Raw genomic sequence first — 24,222 nt, 5'->3', positions numbered from 1 at the left:
TAAAATTAATTTTTTATACATATCAATATAATAATATACAGACAATAGAAAAAAAAATCTAAATAAATAAAGTTTTATAGCAAAACTACATTAAATACATCTCTGCAGTCCTCTTGTTTTCTTGCATTGGGATTCTGCCATGTTCTGGATGCTATATAGGTTGCAGATGGGTCCTCCAGATTCTTGGCATTACTAATCCACCATTCTTGTTTAGATTTGGATGATGTTTCAGCACTCCACAAGCTTCCTTGAACTTTTTTCAAATGAGGTTTTGGTGCAGCGTAGGGACTTTGTGCCTTTTCTATTGATTCTTTGACATGTTTGAAGTGCATGGTCCGACAGGGCTGTTTTACCATAGTGAAGAAATTTAATGTGATGTTTATGTTCTTCTTTTCTTTTTGGGATGGTACACCCTGTTTTCCCAGGTTGCAGATGCATTGAATTTTGTAAACCCCTGGGTGGGCAAGGTAGGAAAGGTTGACAGTCATATTGTGGCTGAGGCAGTACCTGGTTAAACAATATTGTCATTGTTCTCATCTGATCAGTGCATACAGTAAGAAGTTCACTAGGGAACAAACTTCATGGAATCAAAGAGAGGCAATGTTAACAGTGGCTCTCTTCTTTTCCTTCTCATAAAAGGCATCAAATGGAAAAAGTAAAGCTAGCAAAAGAATTACAAAAATTAGCATGTTGATATAACTGGTGTTACTGAGAAAAAGACCAACAGGTGAGTCAAATATTAACTTTTTGAATGGCATGCAATTTCAAGTAGAGCAATGCAGGTAAATTTCAAAATGGAAAATTGGAGAGAGAGACTTATTTGTGTATATGTTTCACAATAGAAGGTTCAAGCATAAAATAAAGGAATTTTGGGTCATTAAGTGAGGAAAAGTTGGTTTCTGTGAGAGATCTAGACAGTAGGGCAGGAAATGGATTCTATATATGGAAATGTTGGGGAAAAAAAAATTTTTCCCCAAACATTTCTGCTGAATTTCTGTTCAGAATGTAGATTAGTTGATTTACTAACACCACAACAATGGTACATAAATTTATGTGGAGAAACAAACATAAGAAGTAAGATAAGTCTTATATCACTATAGACTGATATCTTTCGATTAATTATAATGATATAATAGTTGTGAAATAGGAAGTGGGTATCTCAGTGAAAAGAAAAATATGTAAAAAAATCAAAGTTGATCAGTTTTCGGAAATAAACTAGACTCAAATATACAAATATTATTTTTTTTTAAATTATAGTTTGAAAACAAAAACCACATCATAGAGATCCAATAATAAAATCTGAAGAAAATAATTAATGTAATACAAATTGTCCAATTTATTACCCACCAGCAAAGATAAATGTTGGAGATAGTGATGAGAGTTTATCAAGCAAGTCCTTTGTGAATTCATAATTTTGGACAATCTGTTGGAGATTGCTAAATTTTATCAAGAATTATACACAAATAAAGGGAAAGTAATAGAACTAATACTGTGAAAGATGAAGTAAAACATGCACTTACAAAAATGAAAAAGGCACCTGAACTTGATGGAATACTAATAGAAATGTTAAAAATGGAGGCAATCTCTTGCACAATATTTGTTTAAGAACAGGAAGAACCCTAAAAGTTGGAATAGTGGAAAAATCATCCTTCTACATAAGAAAGGTAATAAAATTGCCATACGAAATTATAGGCCTATAACCTACCAGTCCTTCATAAGCTGCTTACAAAAATCATACATGGTTTTTGTAAGCAGAATAAATAATATATTAAATTTTCATCAACCAAAAGAACATGCTTTCAGAACATCCTTCTCAACTTTGATCATTTTACAAGACTTAAATTAAGTAAAGGGAAAAATGCTATAAACTGGGTTTAACAGGTTGAAGATTTTGATACAGAATGTTAGCCTACAAGTTGTGCCAGCTAACTGGTGGCTTCATCTGGACAAGATAACTCTATACAAAACAGCTTAAAGAACAAAAACAAGCTTAAATTACAACTAATACCGAAGGATGAAAAATATCAAATTCATATAAACCGTTACACAAACGCATGTAGCGTGTATGGCAGTTGGTCAGTCATTGTTTAGCAAGTGAGTCCTATAATTGACTACAAAGTTGAACTCTGATGTGCTGAGCGATCTTATGCGTGATTTCCAGATTTCACCAAGGATCATCCCTTGATTTCTGTTTAGGCTACCTTTTGAACTGATCACTACTGCAGCTTCTTTTATTGAGCAGGAAGTGTAGTCATCTTCTATGTATGGCATAGTACTTTTATCCCATTCAATATTGTGGTTTGTGTTGGAAAAATGGAAAGCTAAACCAGAATTATCTTCTCTGTTGATGTTAACATCTCTGGCATGTTCCTTTTTTATTTCTAAACTTCTAGAAGTTTGTCCTATGTAATTCAATCTGCAAACAGTCTTTATTGGTTTGAAAGCAACTCGGATGTTGTGAGGCCTTAGATTGGCAGTTCTTTGTGAAGCTGTGCCAGCAAAAGGAATGGAAATGGAATTCCTGTAATCAGTTTCTTGGGTTTGCTGTTATGGGGGGGGGGGGGGGCTGGAGAAAAGAATCCTTTTTATTAATTTTTTCGGGTAATTATTGTTAATGTTTTGAGGATAAGATCTAATTTGTCTGTTAAAACTGTCATCTCTTATGATACATACTGCTCTGGTTTTTAGCATATGTGGAAATGTGGAATGCTTAACTTTTGTGAAATATGGAGCGAAGAGGCAAAACGCAGGTAACGGCCTGTGTGAGTCGGTTTGCAGTATACATTTAGACCAATGCTATTGTAAAATCTCTCATGAGAAATTAAACTTCGTAAGTTTTTCGCTATAGATTTTCCAGTTTTTTTATATGAAATTATGAAAGAAAAATGTACTAAATAAGATGTTATAAAATTTGCTGTAAGAATGCGCATTTGACCTGTTAGTAAAGCTTAGTAGGGATTAAGCCAGATTAGCGCTGATAAGTACCATCCAAAGATTGTATGGTCAAACAGTCAGCAATGATGTCATTTTGCTGCTGGCTAATCCTGGTAAGTTCATCATTAAGAACAAAGGGCTGAAAATCTGCATAAAAGGCAAATGCAGCACTTGGCTCAGAACTTTTTTGGCCTTTTACTTCTGACTTCCTTGGGGCTCCTTCCCTTCGTCCAGGAGGCTTATTCTTCCTGCCGCCAGCCTCTCTTTAGGCTCTGGGTAGCTACGGCAGAACCCCAGCAAGTTCGATGGAGGAAAATTCTATGGGAAACCACCAATGCAGTCCAAGTAGCACGAAGACTGACCAGACGGAAAACGCTCCAGTCTCTATGTAGTTTGCTGTGAGCTAATTGAACTTTCCAATCGTGGTAGTTGCAAGTAAACAATAATTTAATTGTATTTTGCTAAGAGAATGTACCTCGAAATCGTGTGTGATTGCTAGATTTCATTTGTAAACAGGCAGAAACTTGGTTATAAGTTGAGGGAAGATTATGTATTGTGAAGTATGTTTAGTTTAAGAGAGTGTATATGATAACATCGAGAATAGTGCTAAATAAGCATTGTATGTAACTGGAAGAAAATTTTGTTACAATCCTTATAGGAAGAAAATAACGTTAACTTGTAAGCTTATACGTGATAGGAAGAATTATGTTAGCTTGTAAGCGTATATGAGCGTAGTTATGTCATAGGAGACATCTTTATATTAATGTATAATGAGTTTCTTTTGTAATGAATGCACAGTACGTTCTGTTGCTAGAATTGCATTTTCAGTGCGTTAAAACTTTTGAGTGATATAAATTCTCAGTAATTATGTGCTCTGTACCTATTGCTCTAGATCAAAATAAATGTTTTGTAATTACCTGGTTTTATTCCTTAGCCAATACACTATCTCGAAAAAAATTAGTGAACCTAAGGGCATAGTAAGATATGACTAACCACGATTTGCATGTAAAGAATTTGTGTAAAAGTATTGATTCATTCCTGTTTTCTTCTCACCCTAACTTGTAAACAATAGAGATTCAATTCGATGGCACAGTCAATAATAAAATATAAATTTTCTAATTGATATTGCATGAGTGTTTAGGAACTGCTTGTTAGATAGGCCTACTAGACGAGGTCTATCACAGCAGAGAACGGAGGGATAGAAATTGGTAACCATTAGAAAAGATTAACTCTTAGGAGGTTTATGTTAGAGTAGTTTATAGGTCTAACCTAGTGAAGTTGAAAGAAGATTGGAAAAAGTTAAGTCAAAGTTAAGTTATGGTAAATAATTAACATAATATTGTACAATGGCACAGCTAACCTTATTTTACACTATTATTCGTTTGTTTATTTTTTATTAATATGTCTAAAAAAAAGGTAATTTTCTTTTATTTTTAAGTTCTAAGGTGAACTTGATTTTTTGGTGAAACGAATTAATGGAAGTTAGGAAATCATAATTCTCCCTCACTATGTTTCCATATGATAAATATGTTGTCGACATATCTCCACCATATTGATGGTTTGGGATCCATGTGTGACAAGATATCTTTTTCCCGTTTTTCCATAAATAAGTCTGTGCATGGAGGAGGAGGACTTCCCATTGCAAGGCCCGAGAGTTATTTATAGATCTTTCCATTCCGCTTGAAAAAATTGGAATTTAGGCAATGTCTATGAAGCTGAGCGATGTCTTGAGGAAATAGATTGTCTACGAGAGTCATGACTTCATTCAATGGAACATTCGTAAATAAAGACACAGCATCTAGGCTAGCAAGAATGTCTGTTCTTGATATTGAGACATTTCTTAACTTTTCAATGAAATGTGTAATTTTGATATATGTGTGTGTATTTCAAATGTGTGCTTTAAGAAGACGAGTGAAATATTTGGATAGTAAATAGGTTGGGGAGTTTATTCTATCCACAATTGGACGAATAGGTATCTCGGTTTTATGCACTTTTGGTGAACCATATAAATGTGGAGTTAACAGAGATGCATTGACTTCAGTTTCTTTTTAAGATCTGTTGGCCATGTATCCATGTTATGTAAAAGGTTGTTGGTTTCTATGTGGTTCATGCAAGTAGGGTCTGAGTCTAATTGACAGTAAGTGGATGTGGCCGAAAGTAAAACCAAGATTTTTGATATATAATCTCTGGTATTTAAAATGACGGTAGAGTTGCCTTTGTCTGCTTTGAGGATAACTATCTCTTAGTTTTTCTTTAAATTAGTTAGTGCTCTCTTTTCCAAAGGGGTGATGTTCTTTCTTGGTGGTCGGGAAGATGAGAGAATGATCACAGTCTTTAACCTTAAATCATTTGCAACAGGTATAGATAAAAAATGAAGAGCCTTTGACGTTGCATATAATGTCTACTTTTGGTATAAACTCCAGAGAGACTGCAAAATTGAAACCTTTTTTTAGGATGTTAACTTCTGCAGATGTTAGGTTGTGGTCTGAAAGGTTGGGTCTTGAATTGCAACTCTTTTCATATAGTGTGTTAAATTTTTTGATAAGTCTGTTATTGCTATTAACGAATTAGCTACTAAAAGTATCATTAATCATATTGTCTATAAGGGATCATAGATTAGATTCTATGCTATTAGAAATAATGTAATGTAAATGAAGACATGGTGAATCAACTTGGCTTAGGGTAAACCTTGTATATTGTATCCTTTCACATAATAATGCTAAAGACATTTTCCTGTTTAGCTTTACTAGAATTGATACATTCTGTATCAATGGGTATTAATTCTGTATCAAAATCTCCAACCTATTAAACCCAGTTTATCTTATAATATATAGTGGTCAAAAAAAAAAAAAAACCACATTCATCATAAAGGTAAAAAATAAAATAAAATACACACACACCAATTTCTTTGACTTTCAGAGATTATGAAAAAGCCTTCAATTCAATAGATGCATAAAATGCTTGAAGCTTTAAATTTTAATTTGAAGCCATCATTCACACAATATGTAACATACTTCTTAAACTCATTCACTGATGAAGCACCTACAACCATTCCCCATGCTCTAAGCAAAAAAAAATAGTACTAACATCTTTGTTAACCACACTCTTACACAACTTCCACTGGCGACCTCTTGTTCTCTCACTTCTTGCCATGTAGTGAAAAAAAGTCTTCCTATAAAACCCTTTTAATAACTGAAATGCTTCTATCATGTCTTCTTTTTTGTCTGTCAGCTAATTTTTGAAGACTACAGACCATCAATCTTTCTCATAAAGAGCATTCCAACAGACCTGCCACAATCTGTCGCTCACCTCTGGATCCTCCCCACAACTACAATACCACGGAATCCAGGAGTCCAGATGTGGCCTTATTAAAGCTTTATATAAGGGAACAGTAACATCTTTATCCCTGCTTGTGTGTTCTTCAACAACCATTTAATCTGTTGTTTTGGTTTTACCTTCAAAATATGCCCTCTAAAACTTCAAATTCCTGTCCAGAATCACATCCAAGTCTCTGGCCTCATCAGTCTCCTGCAGTTCAGTTCCATCAGTACATTGCACAGCTTCTGATCTCTTCCCAAAATGAACCTCACACTTGGCCACATTAAACTGACAGTCATTTACCTTTGCCCAAACTGCTAATCCGTGTAAGTCTTCATGCAGGATACCATTACTCTTCTTGGCATAGCATCATTAGCAAACAACTGAATATTTCCTGTCAAATCATTTCCTATATCATTGATATACAAATTAAACAACAAAGGACCAAGTACCTGTGGTACACCACTGGTTACTTGCCTTCTCCTGGAATTCAACTCCTCCATAAACCTCTCTTTGATATCTGTTCATCAGCCATCCTCTAATTCAAATCGCCAGATGATTCATATCCACCCCCATTTGCTCCAATTTATGCAATAGAGTTCTATGTAAAATCTTGTAAAACGCTTTTGCAAAGTCTAACAATATCACTGAGTAGCCATTTCCCTTATTCAACTCCACTGTCACTTGATTATAAAAAGTAAGTAAATTACTAAGGCTTAATTGCCGAATTCTTTCAATTTCTCCAATATCTTACCACCACCACCATTTCTAAGATGCTGATCGGCCTATAATTTCACTTCTGTCTTGGAGCCTCCTTTATGCAATGGGACTATTCTGCCCTCTTTTCACTCTATTGGCACTTTCTCACTATTGAGGCTTAAATTAAATAGCTTGGTAAGAAGAACTGCTAATTCCCTTGCATCTTCTCATAATAATGGGCCAATATGCCATTAATCCCATGGCTATGTTTGTATTGAGATTCTGCAATATCTTAAGCACCTCCATTCTATCGGTCAATGTTACAGCCTGGATGGTACATTCCTGAAAAATCCTCACTCAGTAGTTCAACTATTTGGCTTGGTTCTATCACCTCTACCATCAACACTTTTAAAGTCATCCTTCCATAGGTAATTCTTCCTTTTACTTGTCACATAGCAAAAGATCTCCTTAGAGTTTCTTTTGACATCATCAGCTACCATTCTCTCATTAGCTTTGGCCTTCCTTACCATACTTGTCAGCCCTTCTTGCCTGTGCCTTATACTGCTGATGGACATGCAATCACCTCCACAACCTTTTCTTTGTGTGCAACTCCTGCTTAATGAAACTATTCATCCATTTAACACCTACCTGATTTATCCTTCTGACTCCTGGTATACATTCAGGTACTGCTTTCTTCAAACATCTCTTGACCACCTCCCATGCACCAATATCTCTCCCCTTCAAATTTTTATGCTATTGCTCTGCTGAAAGCTGTCTCTTCAACTTATAATCATCTACTTTGCAGTTCGACATATATATCCCTTCTTAATAGAAAATTCTGCATGTCCTTGGTCAAGATTACATCATCACTTTTTCTGCATGGAGAAGCAGAGCTAGATTGGTTAATGTTAAGTTCTCTGTTGCAAGATCAGCTCAGCTGTTTCAGATCCAGCACTCTTGAACCTCATGTCCTCTCTATTACATGTTGCCTCAATATCTCTCAGCAGCTGTATAAATTCCATTTCCTTACCTGCCTGTGACCATTCCTCCTCCCAATCTATGCCACCATAGCAATGGTGGCATAGATTGGGAGGAGGAATCCCTCATAATAATTACTAGATCTGTACTCATCATGCTAATTTTAGAGTTCATGTCATCTACATTCTCCTGTATACCTCCCTGTATTATAGCAGCAGCCAATTACATATTTAGTCCAGTTGGCCCTCTATTTCACACCATATGGTTCTATCTCATACCAGATGGCCTTAAATGAACTGCTTTCTGACTGTAGGTTCCCCAATGTACTTCTACTCATTTTGACTTTAACTCCTGATATCATTAGCAACCTTCGCCTTCCATTCTTTCTGAAAACTATTATCCTTTGCATTCTATTCCTATAACCATATCATCCTTGGTCAAACATATTTCAACTAATGCTTATAATGTTTGCTCCAGTTATGCTAACCAATGTCAAAAGCTCCTTAACCTTACTTCAAATACTTCTGACAGAGGGCAATTCATTTGAGGATATCTGGTATGAGACAGAAGCCATATCATGTGAGACAGAGGCCAACAGGACTAAATATGTATACATAAACTGCAATACCCCCCCCCCCCGATTCCACCACATCCCTTTCACTTTGAGCTACTTAGATGTCTAAAGTTAACCTGGGGTGCTATATTTTGCATCATGTGATCACTCTTCCACTAACTTCTAGGTTGCCTGAACTCATGCTCACTTGCATCCCCCTCCATAGGTCATTTCCAAACTCTCACTTGACACCAAATCCATTTTGATGCAAATCAACCACCCTATCTAACTCCATTCCATCACATCATCATCAAATTCCTGCCATTCCATCACATTCACTCCACAATTCATACAAATTGTGGATTACTATTTCATACATACAAATATCATTACAAAGAACAATAAAGTTGATAATGAAATTTCAGCTAGAATAACAGCAGGATGGCAAGTTTTTAACAACTGCCTAAACAGAAAGATCTAGAAGCAGTGTGCACTCCCAGTAATGAAACCTAGAGTGACTAAAAAAACATCTAGAGAAACTGAAAACAACATAAAGAAACATGAAAAGAGCCATTTTAGAAATAACCTGGTTAGATAAAAAGAATGATACTTAGATAAGGAAACAAAAGGTAATGGACATTGCATTAGTAATTAAAGCAACAAATGGCAATGGGAAGGATGTGTAATGAGAATGTCTAACAACCACAAACTTGAACTGAATGGACACCAAGAGCTGGTTATCGGAAGCCCAGAAGACTAGTGGTAAGATGAGATGAGATAACAAGATGTCATGGACATCTATGATAGAGAGATGACCAGCTCTGGAAGAAGCACAGAGAAGCAGTTGTCCAGCAGTAGACTGAAGAAAGCTGTTGATGATCTGTTACTAAAAAGAAAATAAGTCTCGTCTCACTCAACATGGAGGTGACAGGATTCTTTGGTATAATACATGCAGAAACCAAATTTAAATATGTTTAAAGAAAGCTCTATGCTTTATTGATAGAAACAGATTCACTTAATTTAAATTAGAATGATTGTCTTTCATTATCAGAAGTTTAGAAAATGTAGCTCTTAGTAACTGTAGATACATGTTTTTTTATTTTTATTTTTTTTTATTTTAATAATAATGTTATATTATTGTTCAGGTTTAAACTAGTCAAATGTCACCCCTTTTAGCTTGCAACATTGACTATGAATGGAAACTGTTATATGCTTTATCTTTTGACTATTATGTCACTGATGAGGAATAATTTGTCTGAAATATCCGATGACTTCATATTATCGATGGAACTTTGTTTTTCTTGCATATATATGTTCCTATCTAAACTATTCATTAATAACTTCTAACTTCCAATCCTACCCATACTTTTGCTGATGAGCGCAGTCCATTCCTCTTCTAAATCATTCATGCTTCTAGATCTTCCAACCAATGTCTTAAACACTGATCTCTTTGCTTTCTCCAGTAGGATAAGGACAACCTAGTCTACTTCAATGCTACCAAAGCATAAACCTGGCTTATTTTCATAAGAAATATTTAACTTCACTTCCTTCCCCTTACCTTTCATAATAATCAGATCTATAGTCAATTCTCTTCGTGAACTAAATTTACATCTCTAAAACTTTCCTGGTACATGCACATCACAGCCTCCAAAAATCTTGGTGTCTTCTGTTCAAAAACATTACTTTTCATCTGTACAATTCCTAGCATTATATAAAATCCCCAATTTGCCTAATCTTAGAATTCTTGATGTTCTCACATTTGAGATGGTCATTATGATCCTCCCTAAAAATGCCGTTATCCAAACGAGGGCAATACTAGATACCCTCTCCCCACTCTCTCTCTCACAGATCCATGCAAGTCATTTTCTTAATTTTTCTACCTTATACCTTTCCTCTAAGCATTTAAAAACACAAGCAACTGTTGATCAACAAGCATACTTCAGCTTCTATGTTCAAAATAGCTACTCTTTAAAAGAGCCTTCCTCCTAAGGAATATGACATCCAGCTCAAGAACAGCTCAACACATTCCTACTTTCTCTCCTTAACTACTTGTCCACATGGCACTGTTGTTATAGGTTTCGTATCCACTCTTGTGGGAATGACATATATCTATGCCATTCCCACAATAGCACACACACTGTATTTGCCCAACATATAAAATGAACTTTTTTCCCTCTAAAAAATGTCTCAAAACTGGGATGCATCTTATATGACAAAAATTGAAATTTCAGTTAGAATTTTGTTTAGGTCAAAATTTGTTATTTTATGCTTCTGTAAAGAATTTAAAATATAGAGAACTAATTAAAGAAGACAATGGATACATTCTGTATGTGAAATGGAACTTAATGCAACAACCAGCTTTAATTGACAACTATCGAGCACAGAGCACTCAATAGTTGTCAATCTGGTGCTCAACAGCTTGCACTTGTGCAGTTTCATGACAGTTGTCAAGTCATGTGTCTAATGGTCTTTCAAGTGCAACAGAATTAGTGATATTCTAGTGTTTAAGATTATTTTTATTATTAATCCATGGCTCAAAAACAACATAGACATTGCCATAATATTGCTTTCAAAATTGGCATCATTGCATATGCAAAGGAAAATGGCAATAGAGCAGCAGCATGATATTTTGGACTGCTGCCAACCGCAAAAATGATATGAACTTGGAGAAAACAATAACAGGATTTAAAAGAGTAAATACAATACATCATTAACAAATTGTAAAATGGCCAGAAGTTGAGGAAGAATTTAAAATGTGGATATTAGACAACAGAAAATCTGGCATTTCAGTATTCACAAAAATGATTCATCACCAATCAAAACAAATGGCAATATAAGTATGTCATTAATGCTAGGAAACAAGGGAACTATCACAAATAACAAATGTGGATAAGGTACCTATGACATTTGATGTGCCTTTAAATAATACACTGTTGTTTTGTCATGTGCTGATGGCACAAAATTGCCATCTTTTTTTTTGATTTTTTAAAGGAAGACATTACCCAAGCAAAACTTGCCTACTTGAATTTATATTCATGCCCATCGTAAAGGTGAATGAATGAAGAAGGAATGGAATTGTGGACAGAAAAAGTATGGTCCAGGCATCCTGGTGGAATGTCAAAGAAACCAGCTTTGTTAGTCAGTTCTGTGGCAACCAATTTTGTTGCCACAGAACTGAGCTACTAAGAATAAACTCAGCCAGTTGCAAACTCAGTCAGCTTAATTCCAGGAGGTATAACCAGCCAGCTAAAACCTTTAGCTGTCTCCATTAAAAAGCCATTTAAAGGATTTGTGAAGGAGAAGTGGAATAACTGGATGCAGTCTTTAGGTTCTGAACTAACACCAACTGGAAGAAGAAGAAAGAAATCTACAATTTCAGAAGTGCGTGAATGGGTTAAAACCACATGGAATGCAATAAAACCCGAGATTATTATTAAGTCATTTAAGAAGTGTGGCATTAGTAATCCTTGATGGTACTGAAGATTAAAACAGTTATTGTAATCGTAACTTTTTTCCTTGATACATAATTGTTTTATATCAAAATTCTCTGAAATTGTTTTCAGTCAATGTGTGATAAGATAATTATTTTAAAATGTATAATTTTTTTTTCAATAAAATATCCCTAAAAAACAGGTGCATCTTATATGCTGGTAAATACAGTATATATATCTGCTATAATTACAACTGTTTATACATTTGCAATAAATAGAGTAACTGTGATACAAGTGTGTATTAAAAGAAATATCATTAAGGGCTGAATGTTTGCCTTTTATTAGTGGTATATTTAGGATTTTGAACACCAAATATTAAGCTTTATTTTGACTTCCTTGTTTCTCTTTAAACATATATTAATCATTCCAATGTGCAGTCTTTTGATGAACCACAAAGCAGGTTAATGAGAAGCTTGGGTAGGCAAGCATAGGTTGCCCTCCCACCCACCCTCTTCCCAGTAAAATACAATTACTTAGAATTTGGGATACGATCCAGATATTCAAATATTAAGATTGCAATAATAGTGCTCCTATAAGAAAACATTGTCTTATAGTATGAAATGTAAGCATACCATTTAAATACAATAGCTCTGTGATCCTGCCAGACTTCTGTGAAATAATACAAAGTAGTTTACAAGAAATTTGCTACAATAAGAAAAATATATTAAAAAAATATTTAATGAATTTTAATGAAATCATTTCAATAGCCAATTCTGATTTTTCTCTTTTAGATTATTTTCAATTATTTTTTATCACACATATCACCATTTATAATTATACCCATCATATCAATATGAGAGAAATAAAAATTTACATCTGGTACCAACTCCTAAGGAGCAATTAGTGCAGCAGTTGTAGTACTGGAGGCTGTTACTGATCCTGGTTCCAACAGTGCCTTTCTACGAGCAGTTTCTCTTGATACATTTTGATGAATTCTGTTCAAGCGCTCCTAAAGTGAATATATATTATAAAAAACTAGATTTTAGTTTGTTGTAGTATATATTGTAATAATTTTACAGTTCTTTACAATAAAGTTAAATAAATTAGACTATCTGAACTTATAGAATATTTTTTTTAACCAGCTTTCATTTTCTCTGACATTAATAAACTAAAAATTTAAATTCAGAAATATACTACATTATATAGCTACTTTATGTAAAGCTGAGCCCTTCTGGACTCAGATGTGGTCAATCTCCAACTTTAGTCGATCAGTGACTATTGATGACTTTGAATGACATCACAAAAAAAGTAGCTTCAATAGCAATTTTTTAATGAACTGATGGGGTTCAGATGATTATTAAACTAGTTTGACTGTGCTACTGAGATGTTTAGTCAGAAAAATGATGGAAAAATTCACCTTTCAACTAGAAAAGCCCCGATTCCAATTCTTTCTTGTCATGATATGAGGAAACTTTATACGGACTTTTTTTAAATGAAGGCAAGTTAAATGATCTCATATGGAGGTAGCAGGGTTCATTCTCCTGGAAACTCAGGATTTTCACCCCCCCCCCACCACCACACACACACACATACAAATATCAGCCAGAAGACACAACTAATATAAAGATGCCATCAGTGTGGTATGTGGTGCAGTGTGGATGATGACATAGTATTCTAGATGATAGTGGATTATTAAGGAGCATACAAACTGAGCAGTTTGAGAAAAGTGTCTTCTCACAATGGCTGCTTGGACTCCCTGGAGGTGTCGCTTAACAATAATAATACAGTTTAATACATATACATGGTAATAAATAGTTTATTTGAACATAGTAAAAATAGTTTCATGAGCTTCTTTTCTATTTTTCAGTAGACTAAAAGGAAGAAGAAAGCCTATATATACTCAACCTGAGCATTTTGAAGAATGTTATTCACAAGCATCACCCGTCTCTTTGCATTCATTAGTTTCTTTACATATGCATCAAGGTCAAATGGCATTTGCTGATTTTCTGAGATCCTTCGTAAGTCTATAAGAAAAAACAAGCAACAATAAACATCTAAGCATTTTAAAAATTTTAATAAATAACACTTAACTAATAATTATCAATGCACTTGAGAGAAATGTGGATTCTTCAGAGAAGATCAGAAACTAGTTGATAGATGTAGGAGAGGAGATATGATAGAGGCATATAAATTATTAAAGGAGTTTTATAGAAATGACTGATGACTAAGACCAGTGCAGGAAGGGAGAGAACGAGGGGCCATCCCTGGAGATTGTGTAAAAGTGTGGCTAACAAGGGTGTTAGGACTAGATTTTTTGATTGGGGGGTTGTGAATGAGTGGAATGTGTTGCTAGAGGTGGTTGTGAATGCTTTGTCTGTGAATGAATTTAAGGAAAAGTATGACAGTATTGTGTGAATAATTAGTGTGTCAATGTAGGGTCTCCCGTGATGAGTCTTTTGACTCCATGGAGACACTGTTATAATAATAATAATAAATTAGTCTCCAACTCAGAAATTTTAAATACAGATGATTGATATTCAGACCATTTCTTAAGTCTGCTCTGTAAATGCAAAACTTAACAAGTGGTTAACTCTGGTGACTACATTTTCTGTGATCAGAACACAAGTCTGCCCATCTGGAATGCAACGAATGTTTATGAGGCTCTTCAGATGAAGGCAAGTTAACTAGTCTCATATGAAGGTGGAAGTGTTCTCTCTCATGGAAAAAAAAAAAAGCTGGAAGAGAATTCTGAATATAAACCAAGGAATATTTACACCTGAATAAAAACCAAAACCAAAGTGTGCAGGAGCTCCATAGAAGTGGCCAACATCTCTCAGAGGAATGGATAACCTAATATTTCTATGAAATATTAGATGTTAATTTACTTGGTGATTCTAACAGGGAGAGATGTAAAATGTCCAACTCATTAAGAAACATAGGCAATAAAGATTTCATGGTACCAACCTAGTGCACAGCCTTTTTACAAGATTTGAACCTGCATGTTCAAATCTTGCTTCATATCAAGGTTTGATTCCTGCTATATCATCAACATTGTCAGCAGTATCTCTAATCCTGAAATTTCTTGAGGTCATGCCTTCTCTCAGGATTGCTAATCTCATAATCCCCATTACAGTCTCACAGAAATTTATGTATGCAGATGACATTGCAGCTGCAACTCAGAACATCTCCTTTCAAGTTGCAGAAAATACACTGGCAGGACTTATCAAAACTTGACAATTACTTTAAAGGATGGAGTTTACAACCCAATCTGCAGAAAACTGTCTGCTAATTGGGTTGCAAACCAATCACAAACCAATTGAATTATGCTCCTAAAAAGTCTACTTAAGGAATAGCATGATAAAAATACAACAGAACTCCATAGCATCTTGAAGTGACTCTTGACAAATCCTTGACTTTCAAAGATTACTTGACAAAAACTGCTGGAAAATTAAAAACTCCCAATAACATCTTGCAGAAACTAGCAGGCTCTTCATGAGGCACAGACGCTAGGGCATACAAACAACAGCATAATACTGTTCTTCAGTGACTGCTCACACCTTGGCGATTGTTATCCATCTCGACCAAGACATGAAATTTATCTCTAAAACTATAAGATATGCACCAACTTACTGGTTTCTAACACTTAGCAATATTGCTCCTCCTCCTTTATGGAGAAAACAACTTTAGGTAGCCTATGGAACAAAATTGAGAACAATGACTTTCTCATCCAAAATCATACAATCAATCTCCTATGCAGCTAATCAGAAACTGAAATCTAGACAACCTGTCTGGAGAACTGCTGTGCAAATATTGTATGAAGCCTTTGATATCATATCAGCCTGGTAAGTATACCAGCAAAAACAAACCTCTAACTTACATATCCTATTCCTGATCCAACTGCCAGAGTAAAAGGTTTTGACCTTCCAAGACATCTATGGTTTGCACTTGGATCAGAATGGAATATGCAAGATGCAAACAGATGTTCCACAAATAGAAATGAACCAAGTCTCAATACTGTAATTGTGACAATGCAGCCCAGACTATCAACCATACTGTTAGTGACTGCTTTGATTCCAAATCTGACTGTTAAACTATGATGTCTTTTCAGTTTTATACAATAGTTCCACTGTTTATTCTCTTATCACTTTCAATATGTAAATGATTCTCTAAATAAATAAATGTGAAAAATTTTAGGTGGGAGATAAGTTCAGTGCTTGGTGAAATTTTGCTACTCTATTTGATGAAGGCCTAACAGTGTCATGCAGGAAAGACCATATTTATTCGTTTGTATAGAGTTCTGAATTATCTTACCCCTGGTCTATCATCCATGACCTTTCAAAAATGGGAGTCATAAGGATTTGTTCAAAATTAGGTAATAATCCTAGGGAAGGGAATGGACAGTTTTATGAGAATAGGAGGAAGAGAAACATATTGTATAAATTATGGAGAGAAACACATGTTAGAGCAATCACTTTACATACAACTGGGAAAAATAAGTCGTCAGTAATTGCTCTAACATGTATCTTTGTCTCTATAAATTCTACACAGTGAATACCAACCACCTACCATGTTTCACCATGACCATGAGAGAAAACTGTCAATACATGGAGATTTGACCCACAACAATGCAGTCACTACAGTATGCTAAAAATACATGTTTCTGTATTGATTGATCAGCTAGCCTTTTTGAAATGATGTAGAGAACAGTAATGTAATATGATAACCAACTATTAGGTCTAAAAGGAAGTTTACTTCAGACAAAGCACTCCACATTTATGCCTATATGGAGAAAATGCCATGTTAAGAGAACAAATTCACACAGAATTCTAGAAATTGTCCAAAACAATGTTTTTTAACTAAAATTACAGCTATTGCGCTATGTAAATCACAATATTTGGGATATTCTCAAAAGGATTATAGACAACTCTGTGAAGCACATTGTGTAAAACCAAAGAAAATAGTCAAGTTCCAAAGACAAACAGCAACAGATAACCCGGATGTGATGCCCAGAGCAGCAACTAATCACAAACAAGTGAAGAGCAACCAACCATCAACTGGCAATAGCTAAGTTATTGACATTTCCAGCTACAATCAAAATGGAGAATGCTTACTTTTTCAAAAAAAAAAAGCAAGCATTCAAAAAATAAAGGCCTAAACTAAGCTACTGCACCAAGGTCAGTCAACAAATTGTATTTTATCTACCACACCAAAAGAAGTCTAAAATTCCTCTCCACCAATATAGCTGATAAAATACAGATAAACATATTATATTATAAACTTATAATACTAGCCCTAAAATCTCTAAAAACTAATAAGGATGTTATTACCAAGGTTGACAAAAAGTAATGGTACTGTTCTTTTTGACCAAAGAGCTTACTTTGAAGAAATCCCCAAAAAGAAAACAGAATCAACTCAGTGACCAAATGGCCAACATAAATAGTTAAAAAGCTGTTACTGCATTATGCCTGTATTCCCAGATTTTACGGTCTACCAAGAATATACAAAACAAATGCACTACTGCAGTCAAGAAACTAGTGTCAACACTCAAGAATTTGGTAGGTCATTACCCCTACTTCTATAAAAAATACACAATACTTCATAAACCAAATTAAAAACATCACAGTCAACAATGAAGATTTATTAGTCATCTTTGACTGATATTGTCCTGATCAATGACAATTCTCTTGCAGAAAAATTTTCAATCCAATATCATGGCCCTCTTTGCCTACAATACTTTGCTCCAGTTATTTCACGTGGCAAAATAATTTCTACCTACCAAAGGGAGGTATGGCCATGGACTCACCAATTCCCCCCCCCCCCACACACACACAAGCTAACTTTTATGTACAGGACTTCGAGCAAGCTCTAAATTAGTCTGAAAGTTTGGCTTAGATACAACGATGATATATTGTCATATGGATCCACAGTCACCGAATGCTAAATGCATTCCTAGATCACCTGAACAAACCACACAAATGCAATTTATCATTGAGATTGAAAGCAATAACTCTGTTTCTAGACACACTTTTAACATGTCTCTTCCCTCAGGAAGAGACATGTTAAAAGTGTGTCTCATGTTTGTTTTCCTTCATAGTCTACCATAAACCCCCCCCCCACACACACACACACAGGCCAATACATGCACAAAGACTCTTACCACTATACAACATAAAAACTAGGGGTCATCAGCACCCTTGCACAGAGCCCTGCCAATTGCTCTGATGACAGCTACTGAAGAACGAATATGAAATTATTAAGTCAAACCTTTACAAAGAACAGCTAAAAAAAATAATAAATTAATAAATTAAAAAAAAAATGCCATAGCCATACTTGACATTAGGGGAATATCAGAAAAAAAACAGAACAATGCATAAGTACAATATCAAGGCAACACTCAAACCTCCCACAAAATGAAAAAAAAAAAAAAACATACTTAGTTCATCAAATCCTTACCTTACCTATGAGCAAACCTTGGTTATAAAACAAGTGTAGGAACATACAACAATGCAAGAAAGTGGCTTAAAAAAAGTAATTTGTTACTCAGCATATAAAGCTTGTAAGAGCTTAAGTTATCAATACATCCATGCGAAATGCAAAAAACTCGCTCCACCTTGGCAAGGGACTTGTCACGCTCTGGTTCCTTGCCAAAGCCATTGAACAATTTTTTACCTTCTGCCCTTGCATGTCTCATATCTACAAGGATGGTCTGAAAAGTTCTCAACCTAACAATGAAAAAATGAATTTATCATTTTAAAATTATTTTTATTTTTCAACATAATCTCCCTTAAGACTAATACATTTATTTCAGCGATGCTCCAGCACCATTATCCCATCCCTGTAGTGGTTCTCAGTAAGATCTGCAAAAACTCCAGGAGATTGATGAGTCCAGGAATTTGGGAGTGTTGGTGGATACTGAGTCGAAGTTTAGGGGGCACATTGCAAAAGTAGCTAAATCAGCTCATCAAATCACTTGGTTGCTGAAAAATACTTTAACAAGCAGAGACAAACAAATTATTGTTCCTCTGTATCGAGCCTTGATAAGACCCCATCTAGACTACTGTGCCCAGATATGGGCGCCAGGGTTTCTTCTTGATGTGGAGGAGATGGAGAGGATCCAGAGGCAAGTGACCAAGATGATAGCAGGTCTATAGAATGAACCTTATGAGAACAGGTTGAAGATTTGTGGGTTGCAAAAATTGGTTGATAGGTAGAAAAGGGGTGATAAGATTGAGATATTCAAATTACTGAAGGGTTTCTATAAGATTAATTCAGAAGATATTTTTGAGAATAGGACTGGTGATGGGAGGACTAGGAGCCATACATGGAAGCTGGGAAAGAATGTGGTTAGCAAGGGTGTTAGAGCTATGTTTTTTACTTGGAGAGTGGTGAATGAGTGGAATAAGCTGCCAGAGTCTGTTGTGGGTGCTATGACCGTGAATGAGTTCAAGGCGAGGTATGATAGATACTGTGTGAATATCGAATAGTTGTTCTTGCCATGATGTTAGGGCCTCCCTAGATGAGTCTGTCGATTCCTTGAAGTTGCCAGAAATAATAATAATTATCCAGTTCATGAAATCCAAGTTCTTTTCCAATTGTGCTGATTTCTACAATAATGATTGATCTTGGATTTTGCGCATGATAAACTAACATAGGCTTGAGTTTAAAATACCTTTTGCATTGCCTCCTAATGAAAGCGTAAGAGAATCTTTAGATACTTTGTATCCCAGTTGAGAAACTTCAGTTTTAACTAATAAATAGGAAATTTTTTGTTGGCATACACTTACAAAAGAGACCAATTTCGTCGACGTTCAATATTTGCCAATCGTCATAATCGCCCCACTGAATTATCCTTTGCAATTCTTCAGGAAACTTGGCTACAGAATCTTTATCAGCAATAGCAGATCTTCTTTCAATCCAGAGTGATAGAAGACACTCCACCTCAATCATTAAATGGCTTCTATTTCGGATGATCTGCTTTCTTAAAAAAAGCAGTTGCAACTTTTCCTTGTTCTTTGTATTCTTTGCTCTTATTTAATATATCCCAAACTGTAGACTCGCTATATCCCAGGTGTTGCACAATCATTGTATTACTAGCCCTACTTTCATGTCTCTTAATGACTTCCAGCTTTTCCCTCTCGCTGCAGATTGATGACAAAAAATTTTGCATAATGTAAAAAAATCATGTTAACTGATTAATCATTTGCTTAACATGGGAAATAGTATCATTTCACTCAATCGCACTAATTCGATATCGTGCATATCGAATTAGCGTTAAGCAAGGTTTACCTGTATAACAATTCATGCATTGATAATGAAGCATCAGCAATATGATTGCTTTATGGTAACTTAGTACAATCGATACGATTACTTCGAGGTAGTTTAGCATATACACTGAATAAATCATAAAATTCATTTAATGCTAATTAATTAATTTAACTAATTAATAAGTTAATTTTGTGCAGTTATGATTTAATACTGAATCGTAAGATGAAAAGCCAAAACAACTATTTTTTTCTGGCGAGGTTGATAAGTTAAGGGGATAAAAATCCCTTATTGTTTTTCAGCCAGTAAGCGAAACTACGATCTGAATGTTTCATGCCGATCCAAGCGTAAGTGACCACTTGGTAGTCACTTACGCTTGGATCGGCATGAGTTGCCGTGCCACAGCACGGCAACTCGTTGCAAAGGTGGAGCAAGCTCCCTCACTATTCTTGATATTTTCTCATAATGTAAAAACACACAGCTCCTAGGAGATGTTTTGGCTTTTCATCTTAGTTATAATATGTTATAATATAATATAGTGACACACCTTTCTGGCAATCGTATAGCAAAAGTATGCAAGTTCTTTCCACTTAAACTCTGATATTCTAGGTCTAGCTACTCACTGATGAGACCTCAAAAAAAGGTTGAAACCGGTCTGGGTAGTGACCTCTCCTCATAATGTAAAACAGTACTACATCTCCTAGGAACTGTGTGTTTTTACATTATGAGAAAATATCAAGAATAGTGAGGGATCTTGCTCCACCTTTGCAACGAGTTGCCGTGGTGTGGCACTACCAAGTGGTCACTTACGCTTGGATCCGCCGACAGTTCATCGGCATGAAACGTTCAGATTGTAGTTTTCGATCGTAGTTTCGCTTACTGGCTGAAAAACAATAAGGGATTTTTATCTCCTTAACTTAATACTGAATCCTTATTGAAAGTTTATTTTTCACTTGGTTAGACTACAATAAATTTAGTTTAATCCTTTATCCAAGTGAGAGCAAACAAAGTCGTGCCTGAAAATATCTTCAGGACTGAATATAGTGTTGTACTATCTTACCTGAGTAGTAGTACAACACCAGGCAACTCGTAGCAAAGGTGGAGCAAGATACCAACACTCCTATCCCAGTATCTCCTATAATGCAAAACACATCTCCTTGTGGTAATGTTATACATTAAGGGATTGGCCACTACCCACTAGTTTCGACCTTTCTTGAGGTCTCTTCAGTGGGAGCCAGGCCCAGAGGTGGAGATACCAGGCAGAAGCAATAGCAAGGTCATCTTTACCTATAGGAGATGCTAAAAGGTTTGCCACCATTTTTTTTATTAAATTACTCTGGATTTAGAGAAAGATGTTGAAAGCTTATTTTTCACTTGGTTAGACTATAATAAATTTAGTTTAATCCTTTATCCAAGTGATAGCAAACAAAGTTTGCACCTGAAAATATCTTCAGGACTGAATATGGTGTTGTATTATCTTACCTGGGTAAGTAGTACAATACCAGGCAACTCGTAGGAAAGGTGGAGCAAGCTACCAACACTCCAATCCCCATATCTCCCATAATGCAAAACACATCTCCTTGCAGATATGTATAATGTTATGATTCAACATCTTTCTCTAAATTCAGAGTAATTTAATAAAAAAAAAAGGTGGCAAATGTTTAGTATATTTATTTAAAAAAAAAAAAAGTGTATAAGTGGAACTGTGCAGTTCAAACCCACATTCTTCAAGGATCAACTGTGTGTGTGTGTGTATATATATATATATATATATATAACTTGAAATCAGTTCAAATTACTTAGATGCAACTTCTTGTTAGTATCACTCCCAAGCAACCTGTCGCCTAGCCTGCCGCTAGGGTAGATATATTTTTCACTGTAGTAGAGTATGTTCATGGGGCCAGTTTGCCTGCTTGTGGGATGAAAAATGCCAGATAAACTGGCGGAAAAAACCCTGCTGCCCGTTCCCAAGACTGGCTAACTTGGCTATGACTGAGGAAGATCCTCAAATTCCTCACGTCTTCGACGGGAATCAAACCTGGGATATTCAGATTAAGATAATTAAAGAGAACACAGCAATCTGAACAGTTCACTCAAAAAATTTAATGACTAAGCTTCCCATCAAGTTATTAATCTTAAGCTACTAGAACTTATTAAGTCTTACCTTCAGCCAGGCTGTCTATCTGCTGCCTTAATTCTAGCTGAGTTATCCTGCACAAAGAGAAAGATATTTATGTTAAATAAAGCTAACATAAAGGATTATTTCTTTCTAGCATCCTTAAGTCATTAAATTTGCATTCAAATTTCATTGCCACTTTATCAACTTTCAATCCTCAAAATGATCATGCCCCATAATGTCTAATTTCTGGAACAGAAGAGAGAGAAAGAACACCATAATTAGCATTATATTTTTATGAAAGAAACCTATTTTAGAAAACTTACTCTATTCCAGGAGGCTATTCTAGAGATGGAATATAGTATTTTTTCAAGACACCTTTGTGCTTACATGCAGTGTAGGGACCTGACAGAAGGAAATGGACATTATTTATGCTTATAAAGAGATTCACAAGTAGCTATTTTACAGTGAGATTCATGTCCCCAACCTGTCAGTTGGAAAGAAGAGACATGCAGCTTTGTAACTGTTTGTTTACTTTGGGTAAAGGATTAAACAAGAATATAATTTCTTGTTGAGTTTATTTTAACTAAAGTACACTGTAATTATTCTTTTAATTACAGAACACTATTTCCATTCTATGTATTATTAACCAGTGATTTAATGAGTATATAAAAATGACTTTCAAAAGAATTTTCAGAACATATTTGCAGCTAATATTCTGGTCTTCTGATGTGAATAGAGAAGGCACTGTTATCTTCATATTCAACAACACTATTATTTCCACACGTGTTATTAGTTGTCACTTCTCACTGCTCAGCAGTGAGAGGTAATGCCTACCCTCCTTAGCATGAGAGTCCATTGCTTTATATCCATCATTTATATATTGCAAAGAATCAGTTAATAATAGACATTAAGATGTCACACCACAGAAGAATGTTTCTTGGTCAGGTGCTGAGCTCACCGTTTCATTCTAAAAAAATAAAAAAAAAAATTTAGATACGGAAATCTTCCTTGAATACTTTATGAAAGTGTATGTATGTTCACAGATAAACAGTGTTAAATTGTGATTGATTGAAAGTATATAAATTCCAATCTATTCATAATTTAACAATCAGAACTAGAGAAATTGAGTAGATATATGTGTTTGTCTCTGAGAATACTGTAGTGCAACCTAGTAAATATGTCCAAGTTCCATACTGTACAGTTTCCTTATTAATTATGTTAACATATAACTGAGTAAGTGTAACAGACATTGTTTAATTCACATTATATTATGATATCAGCAAGATATCTATAACTGAGTAAATGTCCGAAAATTGTATGATTTGCATTGTATTTTGTTATAATTAAGTTATCTATGTGAAATGCTTTTGTCAGCCCAATACCAGTATCAATCAAGGTCAGGTTCCTGTTGTCTTTGTTCACAATGAGTTACATATGGCAATTTTGTCACATCCTTCTGCTTGGGTGGGATCGGTCAAGCTTTCAGACCGTTGCAGCATAACTTGCGTAGAATTCGAAAAGGAGTGTCACCCAAAGTCCGGGAGTAGTAATATGAGAAGGACAGTTTGCCCGGCGATTGAACACCAACGGCGCAGGAGAGGGTAAGAAGAGAAGGTGGCCGTTATGACATTTGACCCACATGAGTAAGGATTTGAACATTATGTGAATATCATGGGGTATGGGAATCTCCGTGACCAGCAGAAAATAAAAAGGTCAGGAGCACCCCACTCGCTCTCTTGTTCCTGGTTCGAGTCACATTGAATTTTCTGAGGTCGTACATTGAACAAAGGTGGCAGAGCCTCCACTCCGGAGCTGGTTGGATGATGCATAAGCGGAGACAGTAACCCGAAGTCCGTAGATCTGCACCCGAGCCAGTCATCCATAAATGGAGGAGCCATGCACCCATCGTATGAAGATTCGGGACTGTC

The 24,222-nt window shown here is 35.3% G+C and overlaps 1 protein-coding gene across 1 annotated transcript in view; it reads right to left on the bottom strand.

Moving 5' to 3' along the window:
• Window positions 1–12,630: 12,630 nt before the first annotated feature.
• The window catches only part of Snapin (SNAP associated protein), a 41,991-nt gene continuing 30,399 nt past the window's right edge, over window positions 12,631–24,222 (bottom strand). Inside the window, exons 2-4 of the mRNA XM_090395443.1 lie at window positions 22,340–22,386; window positions 13,819–13,937; window positions 12,631–12,922 (exon numbers count right to left, since the gene is read on the bottom strand). Of these exons, the coding sequence (XP_090251569.1) occupies window positions 12,803–12,922; window positions 13,819–13,937; window positions 22,340–22,386 (286 nt within the window). The 3' untranslated portion in view covers window positions 12,631–12,802. The remainder of the gene's footprint in view (window positions 12,923–13,818; window positions 13,938–22,339; window positions 22,387–24,222) is intronic.

Source organism: Typopeltis vanoorti, chromosome 1, assembly GCF_054136105.1.
Source record: "Typopeltis vanoorti isolate ZY-2024b chromosome 1, IOZ_Tvanoo_1.0, whole genome shotgun sequence".
Lineage (NCBI taxonomy): Eukaryota > Metazoa > Arthropoda > Arachnida > Uropygi > Thelyphonidae > Typopeltis > Typopeltis vanoorti.
The sequence above is the reverse complement of the archived record's forward strand: the minus strand, read 5'-3'. Positions and strand labels throughout refer to the sequence as shown.